The sequence below is a fragment of the Aristolochia californica genome, unplaced genomic scaffold, assembly GCF_029961685.1.
Source record: "Aristolochia californica isolate CCGP_79_NKW_82.1479 unplaced genomic scaffold, dmAriCali1.0.hap1 SCAF_2, whole genome shotgun sequence".
Classification (NCBI taxonomy): Eukaryota; Viridiplantae; Streptophyta; class Magnoliopsida; order Piperales; family Aristolochiaceae; genus Aristolochia; species Aristolochia californica.
In genome coordinates this window covers 44352067-44364157 of record NW_027181881.1, presented here as the reverse complement: position 1 = coordinate 44364157, position 12091 = coordinate 44352067, and the positions used below count along the sequence as shown (strand labels likewise).

General features: G+C 38.6%; 2 protein-coding genes and 1 pseudogene across 3 annotated transcripts; all 3 read left to right on the top strand.

The window, feature by feature from the left end:
- The first annotated feature begins 316 nt into the window (after window positions 1-316).
- On the top strand, window positions 317-1960 carry LOC137955561 (ubiquitin-conjugating enzyme E2 20-like). The gene is made up of 6 exons (XM_068802560.1): window positions 317-583; window positions 1015-1042; window positions 1133-1360; window positions 1452-1515; window positions 1608-1667; window positions 1759-1960. The coding sequence occupies exons 1-6, from the start codon at window positions 453-455 to the stop codon at window positions 1803-1805; spliced, it is 558 nt and encodes a 185-aa protein (XP_068658661.1). The 5' UTR covers window positions 317-452; the 3' UTR covers window positions 1806-1960.
- Window positions 1961-2412: 452 nt separating this feature from the next.
- Window positions 2413-3199, top strand: LOC137955135 (probable F-box protein At5g04010; annotated as a pseudogene).
- A 377-nt stretch (window positions 3200-3576) lies between these two features.
- Window positions 3577-11835, top strand: LOC137956647 (uncharacterized). 2 transcript variants are annotated; one of them, XM_068804215.1, is made up of 14 exons: window positions 3577-3649; window positions 3751-3855; window positions 4153-4224; window positions 4340-4425; window positions 5368-5465; window positions 5641-5692; window positions 6006-6098; window positions 6945-7055; window positions 7269-7494; window positions 8168-8574; window positions 9629-9738; window positions 10618-10676; window positions 11127-11314; window positions 11515-11835. In XM_068804215.1, the coding sequence occupies exons 1-14, from the start codon at window positions 3607-3609 to the stop codon at window positions 11701-11703; spliced, it is 1839 nt and encodes a 612-aa protein (XP_068660316.1). In that variant the 5' UTR covers window positions 3577-3606; the 3' UTR covers window positions 11704-11835. The 2 variants fall into 2 exon arrangements, with proteins under 2 accessions (XP_068660316.1, XP_068660315.1); XM_068804214.1 differs by having other exon boundaries at window positions 4337-4425.
- Window positions 11836-12091: the final 256 nt, after the last annotated feature.

Here is a 12091-nt window from a genome sequence, read left to right as displayed (position 1 = left end):
AGGATTTAATCTTGCCTCTTCTCCCCGAGTAATAGCGTCAGTTTAGTATGAGCCTTGTTTTCATTTAACAATAACAGAGTTAATTGCTTCAAGGGTACGGAAGTAACTAAAAGATAATAATTGAATAAGAATACCTAAAGAAACTATGAACAATTTTTTTCTCTCTCAAGGCCGTCAACGGCGCTGCTTTTTTATCCAGGTCAAGTAGCCGTTGTGGACTTCTAACGTTCGAATTTCGAACCGAGGGGGCCGCCTCGGGCCGTTTAAAACGATTCTCCCTTGCCACGACATTCCTATTATCTATCTTCTTGTTGCTTTCTTCTCTCTTCCCTCAGCCCTTCTCTGGACAAGAAGAGGGTTTTTCTTCTTCTTCTTCGAGCTCAGAGAGATTTCTTTGCTTTCGTTCCAGCATCCCAACTGGTCTTTTTTCTCTACTTTGTCCGTAAGAAAACATGACTCTGAACGGATACCCAGAAAGCCAAGAATTCCAAGACAATACTTCCTTGCCTGCGGCTCCTGTAGCAAATGCCAAGCAGCCTCTCACGGCAGCGAAGACGGTTGACAACCAGTCTGTTCTAAAGAGGTATTTTGCTTTGGTTTGTAGAAACTTCATGAACCTTGATTCTATCTTCAATGTCCCTGAGAATAGGGTTTCTTTCTTGCGGATGACTTGAGATTTATTAGTAGAGACTACTACCTTGTTTGAGATTTGTGCTATTTCTTCTCAGTAGCTTTTGGGGATTTGCTTTTGTGGGTTTCTACCAAGTAGGTTCCATTCGTTCGATGGGAATCTTCCTCTTGTGTTTTTTGCTGAATTTTTGTAGTTTCTTTAAACTTAATTGAGATTAGTAGAAGCATCGTTTTTTCTTGTCCCGGAGGTGCCGATTACTGTATAGATCTCCCAAATGTTAGTAGGAATCTATGAAAGTGCACCATTATAAGCCTTTTACTTCTCTTATTGATAACTGACACTTCCTCTTTCAATTTTTGGTTCTTCTTCTTCTCCTGAAACAGGTTGCAATCAGAACTTATGGCCTTGATGGTAAGAAAAGTGGATAATTTCATTTCATGTCTTTTCCTCCTCCATCGTGCAATTTATGTAACACAGATAATGTTCTTCTTACAAATTCAGATGTGTGGTGATCCTGGCATATCGGCCTTCCCAGAGGGAGATAACATCTTTTACTGGAAAGGGACAATCACTGGAAGCAAGGATACAGTGTTTGAAGGAACAGTCTACAAGCTTTCCCTCTCCTTCTCCACTGATTACCCATTTAAAGCTCCCAAGGTGAAGTTTGAGACCATGTGCTTCCATCCCAATGTAGATATCTATGGCAACATTTGCTTGGACATTCTTCAGGTCTGCTTTGTTATCACCTTCCCTGTGTTTCAGATTCCTGTTTGATGGTTCTGGGAGTGAAAATAAATTCTATTTTTTCTTGGGATTCCAGGACAAATGGTCGTCTGCATATGATGTGAGAACTATACTCCTCTCAATTCAATCTCTTCTTGGAGGTAATCAAGTGATTTTTATACCGATAGCGGACTTGTTATAAATATGTATTTTGTAGATGATTTTGAGACTATTTGCATTTTATATGCTTCAGAACCCAATAATGATTCTCCTCTCAACACACAAGCGGCGGCTCTTTGGAGCAATCAAGCAGGTATCTATCTATACTGATTTATGAGTTTGTATACGGTCACGTAGGTGGCCAAACAGGTTTCTGATGCAGATTTTCGTTCTCAAATCTGCAGAGTATAAGAAAATGGTGGAGAAGCTTTACAAGCCGCCTGCACAGTGAACATTAAATGCAAAATTTTGTTCGATTGAACCTTTTCATTTCTTTAAATGAAAATCATTAAAGTAGTTTCTGCTGTTACATCGATTGTATCCTTCTCTTCTTGCCGAATCAATATGTTCTGAGTTAGTGGAAATTGCCTTCGCAAGATTGTCGGATACCTGGAAATTATTTTACGGCGACCCAGAATCGTCTTCCACAGCTATTATTTCGAGGAAAAACCAATGTCAGGCCACTATTTTCCAACGCTTGTTTTGATTTATCAATTGCGTTTTGTATCCCTCAACCCTTCAAATTCTGCAAGATTTAAACATTAAACTGTAATTCCTAAGTTTGGAGATGACGTGGCTACATCTCAGACACGTGGAAAACACTGGCACCTCCGACACGCGCAACTCTTCTGCCTCCATGCACGAGACCATCCCTCCCGCGCTCCTCGCTGCCCAGCAAATTTTAACCAACTCCGAACAGGAACACGTAAAATTTAAAATCGGAACGAAAAAGAGGGAGCGTTTCTAACTTTTGTCATTTCTGTTTGTTTCCAGCAAGAATCCATTAATGGGGTATCTCCGTATAAACGAGATCCCGGCAGGTCTTCTCACGAAGGTTCATGGCTCCTGCTCGTGAACCTCCATGGGAGGTCGTCGACCTCCTCTCTCGCCACCTCGATCCCAAAACCCTCGCCATGTCTTCCTGCGTTTCCAAATCATGGAACGTCACCATGTCCTCCGACCATGTGTGGAGGCCCATCTGCCTCTCCCGCTTCCCTTCCCTCTCCGCCCTCCGCCAACTCCACGCCAACATCCCTTACTGCCGTCTCTTCCAACTCGCGCACGCTGCCTCCGTCCTCCCCCATCCTAGCCCTGCCCCGCCTCGCATCTCCCTACACCAACTCTTCTTTGCCGTGGACATCCTCAACGCAAGCGGCTCACCCATCATCTCCCTGGTGAAGCCGGGTCTCCAGCTCCACCCAGGGCCGGGGAAGGTCTTCCGGTTCGAAATCGACGTGGCGGGATGGTTGGAGAAGGAGATGAGTGTTGTTTGGACGGTGGTGATGGAGGGGTGGAAAGGGGTGTTCTCGATGATGAAGGGTAAGAGCCAAGAGAGGACGGTGTTCTGTGACAGCGGTGAACAGTGGTTCACGGAGGAGCAGCCCAGTGCCGGGTGCTGCGTTGGGGTACAGATGAGCGGTCTCATGGCGGAGATGGGGGTGGTGTCTGGCGGCGAGAGAGGAGGGAGAGGGAAGTGGACGGTGGAGAAAGCTGAAGCTGGGATTAATTAGCGTCGTTGATTACCGATATGTGAGTCTTGACGAGGGTCTTAGGTACTTGCAACTGTTTCTTCTGCCTGAAAATATGCAGAGTCGCCGTTGTAATGAAACGTCCAAGTTTGATTGAGGCAGACCACGACTTTGAGAAGCCTTTTGCCAAGGGAATTTTAGGATATTACCCAAGTTTTTTTAATATAATAACATAAATAACAAATTTTGGTTATTCGTGTAAATAAGTTAAAAAAATTGGATAAATTATTTATGTTATTATTATTTTTTATCAAATTTGTCTTATGTAACCGACAGATTATTATATTTTATCATTTAAGCTGTGGGTTAAAAAAAAATCCGCAGCTCGGAACCCGGATCAGTGCAAAAGGAACGGTTTCGATTATTTTCTTTTTTCGGATAAAAGAATTCGAATTTCCCACGCCTGCATTTCGCTCCTCATTCCCGCGCTTATAAGTTCCTTCTTAATCACTCCGCGCAAAATCATCAGCACAAGCATCTTCAGGTCACAGAATACAGAGAGCCATGTCGGTGAATAACTTTTCGTCTTCCTCTTCGTTACCAGTCGGTAAATTTGCGAACCCATGACGCTGAAAAATGTCAAAACCCTAAAAATAGCGACCGTCAATCGATTACATCTCATTTTTCTGTTTCGTTCATTTTCTGCAGGAAATTGCACAGTAGAGATAGAAGGGAACGATTTCGTTACCGAATCGAACGGTACAAAAAGTCTTCTTATATCTGTTTCCAGTGCTACGAGAATCAAAATCACTGGTATGAATTTCGTGTATTTTCTTTGACTTTGCGTGAGTCTTTATTTGTTCCTGTTTTTCTCTCAATTGCTATTTTCAAAAGAAAAGAAACGGTTCGCCACCTCTACTTAGTTCTATTGTTTGTGCTGCCCTCTCTATCCCTGACACGTTTTCTCGTTTCCATGTGACGTATATCCATAAGAAAACTCGGAGAGAATAAGACCGTGGTTATAAGATTGGATGATGCTGCCACCTAATATTTCCCCATTGAGTTCCTATGTTTTTAATGTATTTATGACGTTGAGTTTGGCGCGAACAGAGAATGCGGGAAAACGTTGGTCGAAGAAGACCCGTGAGGATTTTTTGTCCCGGATACTCTCCGAAGAAAATGGTACGGGTCTTCTAGTTTTACTTACGATAATGGTGAATTGTTGGTTCAGAATTTGAGTGGGATAGAATTATCTGAATCCAATAGTCATTAAAAATCTTTATATTTTTTATAGAAGGAGAGAAAACTTTCAGTTCACGGAACTACTCATTTCAGCTCCTGAATCCCAAAGATATAGATAGTCGTACCAAGTTTCTGCTGCAGGTAAGGTCTCATTCCTTCCCATTTCTCACACATTCAAAGGCACACTATGCATGTGATTGCCTATCAAAAGGAAAAGATTTTCAGAATTTAGAGATGGTGCTGATGATCCAAATGCCACAAAGATGCAAGCTCTTACTGACTATATTGTTCCAATATTCAAACTAGAGATAACTTTTAAGTGGTGAATCCAAATATATTCATAATACTTGCATGTTGACTTGTTGCTCTTCAGATGAAATTATTGCTGCTGTTGTTTGTGAGTATTCTTAGGATGAACCTTGCCACTTTGGCAAAGGTCTGTTGTTGTTGATGAACCTCAGAGCTGCCTAAAAGGGTCTTAATTTGTTCTTTGGCCTCAAGTTGAAGAAGAGAACCCAGGAAAGCGTCTTATTATATAGAATGATTGGCTTGTTCCTTCCACTTTCAAGAGCTTCACTATTGAAGGAAAAAAGTAACTGTTGTGATACCTAGACAGTTCAACTTGCTTAGAATCAGTAAGCATATTGAAGAATGTCCTGTAGAAGATGTGAGACTATCTTCTGTTGTGGCACTGTGTACATGAAAACTTTACCCGAGCCATCCTTATCATCCATAATGCGTGCTTCTAAGTCCAGACAAGTGAATTGGAGTCATAATAGATCACTATATCCTAAATCAAAAGAAAAAAAAAAAACTGACACAAAGGAAGAAAATTTAGCATTCTAGTCTCAAGTTGATCTCTGGAACTAATTTCATGAGATAAATACCCAGTTAGACATGATGCTCTCCTCCTGCTTACGTGTTATGCTTTGTTGTAACCTATTATGTATTGGTAGCCATGGAGTGGAAAATGAAGAAAAGATAATCATAGAATGAATTAGTGCATTTTACTTGGGATGCCATTGAAATATGTTTGTCCTTTTAAATATTGCTGGTTAAGCTGTTTCTTCAATGTGCTTTCAGGATGTAATAAAGCTTTACAAGAAAGAGTTACCTACTATGAGTTATGCAGCAAATACTGGAAAAGAATCATCTTTCCTTGAAAAATGTGTTTCAAGTGGGTGAGGCATCTCTCTCTTTTACCCTCTCTCTCTCTCTCCACCCAACGATGAATATATCATCTAAAAGTTCTTATTTTCCGACACTTAATATTTCGTTTTTTCTTTAGATTTAGTATGTTTTATATCTTTCTTGTCATTTTTCATTTCAAGCATTCTCATCCTTTTCATTCTTCAGGAAATATCGCACCTTGCTTTTGAAATCAAATTCAATGGATGGATATGGAGAGGTAACATCCAACTGGTTTTTGTTTTTGTTTGCTCAGGCTTCTCTTTTTATTTTTTAAAATAAATTTCATAATTTCAGGAAAATGAAGCTATCTGAAGATTATATGTTGTAGAAACAAAGGATTGAATTCTTCTCTTTTTTCACTTGGAGCCATTGATTTTTGTTGTGTTTTAATCTTTTTATTGCTTTATTATTGAGTTTTTTTGTATGAACTGTGACAAGGCCATTTAAGTATCATTAATTCAACTGAAAAAAAATTGGTTTATACTGGAAGTTGTCTGATATCATCCTGATTAATCTTTCTCATTCTACAGGTTATTGCTGCCATTTCTTTTCAAATGATCAGTGCAGATGGTCAATATGCTGAAATTCCTCTTGCTGTTGTTAGTAAAAACCATCAACAGAAGGTTAGAAATGATTCTTTTGAGTTGTTTTATGTGTATTTCCAAATCAATTGCATTTCTTGTCCTCTAATATGTGCTCCAAGAGCATCATAGATATAAATATCATTTAAAATGTTTTATATGCTTGAGAACTTTGGCCACTTTTTCAACTGACACGGATGTGTGGTGCCTCAGCTTATTGCACAATGCTTTCCGCATATTTTTGGAAGTTCTGTTTCTATAACAATTTTTTCTTTGTAGATGCATTGTTCATTTATCCTTCACCTTTTGGCTCAAAACATCCACTGGTTAGCTTCTGCTTTAATTAACTTTGTGGTAGTACAAGAGGACCTTGACATAAATGTTGTTTTTAATCACAAGCCATACATCAAGAATGCACCTCTAGGATGAGTTTTCTGGCTGATTGGGTAAATTGAGATATTTAAATTCTAAGGCAAAACATAATCAGAAAGTTAAAGCAAAATTGATAAAAAAGGAAACAGATTGGACTTTTGGTTTGGTCGCCATGTAGGGGGTTTCTATAGTGAGGTCTTCAGTTCAAGTCTCAGTTGAGTTATGGGATATGTGTGTGTGTGTGTGTCTGATTCCTGCATGGATGCTGTTGCACAGCACCATTTAAGTCAATGTCACACTAAATTGAACCTTATGTGGTCTATTTATGCAGTGTTTCCACCTAAAAAAAAACTCATGCTTGTATATTTCAATATTTTCTTTTTATTGTTATTTATGGCCCCAATGTTCTTCATTTTTATTATTACATTATTTCATTGGATTCATGACCCTTGTATACTGCTATTCTTTTTCTGTTCTTGTCTTTGGCACAGCTTCACTTGTATTTCTGCTTATCAGGGGATTGGTCATTTCTTGTACATGGAGTTGAGGAAGAGGCTACAGAATGTTGGAGTTTCAACAATGCTCTGCTGGGGTGATAAGGAATCTGAAGGTTTTTGGCTCAAGCAGGTCATTTTTTCTGTACCATGCAAGAAACAGGAGCTAATGGATGTTGTTATAATTTTTTTGTTCTATTACTTGAAAATTTCTCATATCCATGAGTTATCGTGTGTTGTTGACTTTTTTTCTCATGGAAAACAATATCATTTTGACTTTGGTATTCACAGGATGTTTTGAGAATTTTCCATGATAATTTTGTTTCTAAAAAAGAATTACTGGCAGGGTTTTGTGGCACTAGCTGATGTGGACACTAGGGGAAGAGCTCGCAGGCTACCAATCAAAGCAGAGATACGGAAGGCATTATGTTTTCCTGGTGCATCTATCCTGATGGTTTCTCATCTTGACAAGGACACTTCTATTCCCACTGACCTTCCAAAGCAAGTGGACCTACACCCTCCTTTATGGTCTTGTGCAAGACCATGCATATCTGTTCCTGTCAAAGCTCCAGGTAGTTTTAGGACAACCAAGTGTACTATTATTCTAAAACATAGATCTGTTAAAGAAAACTGAATCGATCTTAGGCACAGACAAAAATGAAAATTAGCAGCCTCATGCTATTACAAGTAAAGGGTTTTCAGGAGATGTTAGTAAAGTTAATGGTAGATGCATGCTGTTCCGTTATCTTATTGAGCAATCATGATTGAGTATATTTCAGTAGCACCCATTGACCTCAAACTTCTGAATTGGATTCGTTTCTGGCAATTGAAAATTCCCAGTGCTGTTGTGCAACATGCAGAGTCACCAGCCGAACAACCAACCGATCTGTTCAATTGCTAACTACCGGACTGTGAACCATTTATTTTCTTTATCTCAGGCTTTGACTTTCAGACATTCTTTCTATGCCTAGGAAAAGTTTGGAGTGACTGTTATCTGTTGAAGCCTTCAAAATGTGGATACAGATTTCCTCCCACTTGCATTTGTACAGGATTCTAGTTTTCTAGTATTGCATCCTAAACTGGTTAAGTTTCAATAACCCACCAGCAATGTCCTGTGCTCAAAGAGATTGCTGTTTTGGATTCATATTTAGATGTTTAGTTGAAACCATCTGTCTCATCTACTTTAGATAGATCCCAACAATTGCATTGACTACAACAATAACATTGCTGAGATTCATGTTGCAGAAACTGGATGTGGTACATCTGTGAATTATTGTTCTTGTTCTGGACCAAGTGAGAAGAGGAAAGTTTGGGAATCCTCATTGTCCTCATTAAAGTCCAAAAAAGTTAAAGGTAGCCATCATATCAACTGTGAGAAAGATTTCCATCGGGATCTTGCTGATGAAAATGAATGTAAATATGATACAAACTTTGTCAAGAACTCTTTGGATATGGTGAGGGATAAATCAATATCAAATGTAATTCCTAGAAGTCCTCAGCAGTTTAATTTTATGGAAGTTCATGGTGAGGGAAATACAGAGACTAAGACTTCTTTTAAAGATGTTGGTAATGAGGAACGATCTGCCTGTGAATATCCAGTAGTCATGTTAATGAATATTGCTGATGATGTGAAGAAAGCACAGCTTACAAAGGTAAATTTGTTGGAGTTTTCATTGTTTAGATTGAAAATTAGATGTCATTTGTTTCACATGAACATATTATCTGATGTTAAGTTTCTGGGCTAGTGATATTCCAGGGTATGTATACACCATCACTTGTGGTTCATGAACTTCTAGTTTCTAGAGTGCTGTTGTTCTGTTGCACAAGTTATGAAGAAAACTAAAAAAACTATATGCCTTGAGATTTAGTTGATCATGCAGCCAATTGTAAGGGAAGAGAAACTATTGCTCAGAAGATTTAAGAGTAGATTCGTTTTTTCAATCGTGATTGTGCCATCTTTTGCCACATCTGATTCTCCAAATCAAGCATTAAAGGGGTTAATCTAAGGTTTTTCTCCCTGACATAGTCAAACATATGGACACACCTCGTTTTGTCACTTAGTGATATATCACAGTGCACACATGTTACTTGGTGAAACCCAGGTTCAATTAAATTGGTAGACATCACTTTCCATTTGCAGTTGTTTATCAATATCATTTCCTGTAAAAAATTAAGAGATAATAACTTGTTCATAAAATTTTTGCCATTATTTCTTTTCACAAAGTCACTGTCGTTTCAAAACTTCAGTTGTAGATGCTACTTTTGTTACTGCTACAATTTTGTTTTCTTTTAAGTGTTAATAACACCCACACTGACTGCCCAAACTGAGTTACACTTGAACCGAGACCTTACTCTAGAAATCTTCCACTATAGCCATTGAAACGAAGACGAAAGTATTATAAGTAATTTTAAATTTCTTTATCTGGAAGAAGTTTCTAAAAGCAGCACACACGGGCAATACTCAACCAGAAATTACACTGTTCTTTATGATTGTGGATCATATGGCAGTAGAAAGCGTAATGACAATCATATTTTCATAATTGTAAGTTTTGAATCACTAACCTATCGACAAGCTAGTGCTGCTGTTCATAATTATTACATTTCTCTATTAAGCATGCAGTCTAATTGTTTGATCATCGTTTGTCTTCATTTTAATTTTTTTTAATTATAAAAATTGTTTAAGTGAATCTGATTTTTCTTCCGTAGATAGTTGAGGACCTGGGGGGCTCTATTACCTCTCATGGAAGTTCTTGCACCCATGTTATCACAGGAAAAGCAAGAAGAACTCTAAATTTCTGCACTGCCTTGTGTTCTGGGTTAGTACCTTAATTATTAATACCATCACCATTTCTTGCATAATCAATTGACATAAAAATATATTTCGTTCATTGATTTATTAATGTTTCAGAGTAAAACAAGTATTTATCTAAAATTTAAAGTTGAAGGAGTGAATGTCCACATGGAAAGCTCTCTGATGTGGCTTCTGTTGTCTAGTTCCTTTAGTGTGTGGGAAAGTGGGTAGGCTGATCACGTGAATCCAGTTTGCATATATTAATTCTTGGGAAATTGGTATAGGATAAAACACTAAAGCAATGATGATCACCCCTCAGACAGCCGTTTGAGAGAATTCAAACTACATTCGGGTAGGTACTTTCTATATTATTTGATGCAAGATGCCTCTTGCTTGTTAAACTGTTCCTCTAGTTTAGAAAGAGAAGAATCTGCTAATACAACCACTAATTTGATGTTCTAGTAACAGTTGTACTTTTTTATGGCTTGATGCCTTTAGGTTTAAAGAGTAACTTGACCTCTAGATCAACAAATTCATGTTGAATATATGTAGTTAAGACTCCAGTTTTGGAGTCAACAAAGGTGTCAACTTTCAAAACTGGGGAAGAGGAAATGGAGGGGAATGAAAAGATTTTAATGGCTTTAATCTTCAAATAACTTTTATATGGTAAAATGAGAATGACCTAACTCGTGTGTTTTCAGTCAGTGTGTTACTGGAACTAATCTATAACATTTGAACTGAGTTTGTTCATCATGCACAATCTTTTAATGTCTGGTTGTTGTATCATTAGGTTTTGCATGTTACTTTGACAAGCGCATACATGAAGACGACATACACACACAGTCACACATATTTAGTTATTCATGGATTAAGCTTAATATGAAATCATTGCTAATTGCTGCAGTGCTTGGATTGTCTCACCTGACTGGTTGAAAACAAGCTTCAGGGAGGGGAGATTTGTGGGTGAGTTAAGCACCTATATCTAACGTTGAGAGGGTTCTACTCTTCCTAGAAGGCCTTTTGCTTAAGGGGAAAGTTGAATGGCATCGAGGCCGTATCCAAGCAAGGGCCATGTTCTGAATTTGTTCAAATGGATTATCAAATTCTTGTGTACAATAAGATCCAAAACATAAAAGGGATGAAGCACTCTTGACTTTTGGAACATGGCCTGTTCTGGTTTGCACCTTCCAGATGACGAGTTGGATGCAAGTTCAGAATTCTAGTGTTGAGTTGGCCATTTATTAAGAGCCTTCCAGCTACATCCCTTGGCATAAATGACAATCTTCTGGTGTCCTAGGTGTGGAGGAACCGCAGGTTGATTTATTTGGGATGAGGGCTTAGAATTATTTTTATTCAACAACATTTTGACAATCCTTCTCTGAGCCCTTCTTATTTAAACAAACTTGTACACAGGTGAGTCATTGTTTGTCCTAAAAGATGAAGATTATGAGCAGAAGTGCAGGTCTGGGTTAAAAGATGCAGTTTTCAGAGCAAAAGCAAGACGACATGCTTTGCTTAAGGGATACGATGTCTGCATAGCCCACCATGTTCAGCCTCCAGCTGACACCTTAATGGCCATTGTGGAATCTGCTGGTGGAAATGTTAGTGTTTCTGTCTTAAATTTTTGTTCTTCCTCTTTTATCCTTTTTCTTTTGAACAAGCATATCATTGCCCCACATCCACCATCATCGTATCAATGTAAGGGTCGGCCATTTTCAGTAGTGTCTGAGTTGCAAATGAGATGGCATCAGAGCGAGTGTAACAGTGTGAGTTTTTGAGTTGGATGGTTATATGTTTTCAGGTTCTTCGTGGACTTGAAGACGTGAAAGAACCTGCACGGACAATTTTCGTGGTGTGTGAAGAAGACATGGAGGAGGCACTAGAAGCTGCGAAGAGAGGGGTGTGGACTTACAGTAGCGAATGGTTGATGAGCTGTGTCATGAGACAGGAGCTGGATTTTGAAGCTCAACAATACGCAGAATCATTATGAACTTTACTTTCACTCTATGTGACACCCGATTATGCATTTGTATAAAGATGTTTTAGTCGTTCTTTCTTTGCAAATAGGAGGTTCGTAATGAGTCATTAAGTGTAGTTACATGAAAACTTTCGTATATAAATATTTTCCCACTACTGCTAAACTTAGTTTTTTTATTTTTTACTTTCATAAGTATTTTACTGTTTTTCTTTTTTTACTTTGATGTATCAGTCAAATTTTTCAATAAGTTTTGCTAAGAATAGAGTAGGGGAGAGTAGTCTCCCTGATCTCATGAGAGAGGGCCAGCCTCTGATCATGTACGACGAGAAGAGCTTAAAAAGGGTGAAGAGGGGGGTTAATGCTCCCTCTGACCGCGTTGATTCCGACTTGGTGGAGTCTC

Coding starts and splice junctions, on each gene's coding strand:
- LOC137955561 (XM_068802560.1), top strand. CDS start 453: ATGACTCTGAACGGATACCCAGAAAGCCAAGAATTCCAAGACAATACT. Junction 1,516..1,607: donor AATTCAATCTCTTCTTGGAG/GTAATCAAGTGA, acceptor TATATGCTTCAG/AACCCAATAATGATTCTCCT. Junction 1,668..1,758: donor TCTTTGGAGCAATCAAGCAG/GTATCTATCTAT, acceptor TCAAATCTGCAG/AGTATAAGAAAATGGTGGAG.
- LOC137956647 (XM_068804214.1), top strand. CDS start 3,607: ATGTCGGTGAATAACTTTTCGTCTTCCTCTTCGTTACCAGTCG. Junction 3,650..3,750: donor TTCCTCTTCGTTACCAGTCG/GTAAATTTGCGA, acceptor CATTTTCTGCAG/GAAATTGCACAGTAGAGATA. Junction 7,495..8,167: donor TGTTCCTGTCAAAGCTCCAG/GTAGTTTTAGGA, acceptor TTCATGTTGCAG/AAACTGGATGTGGTACATCT.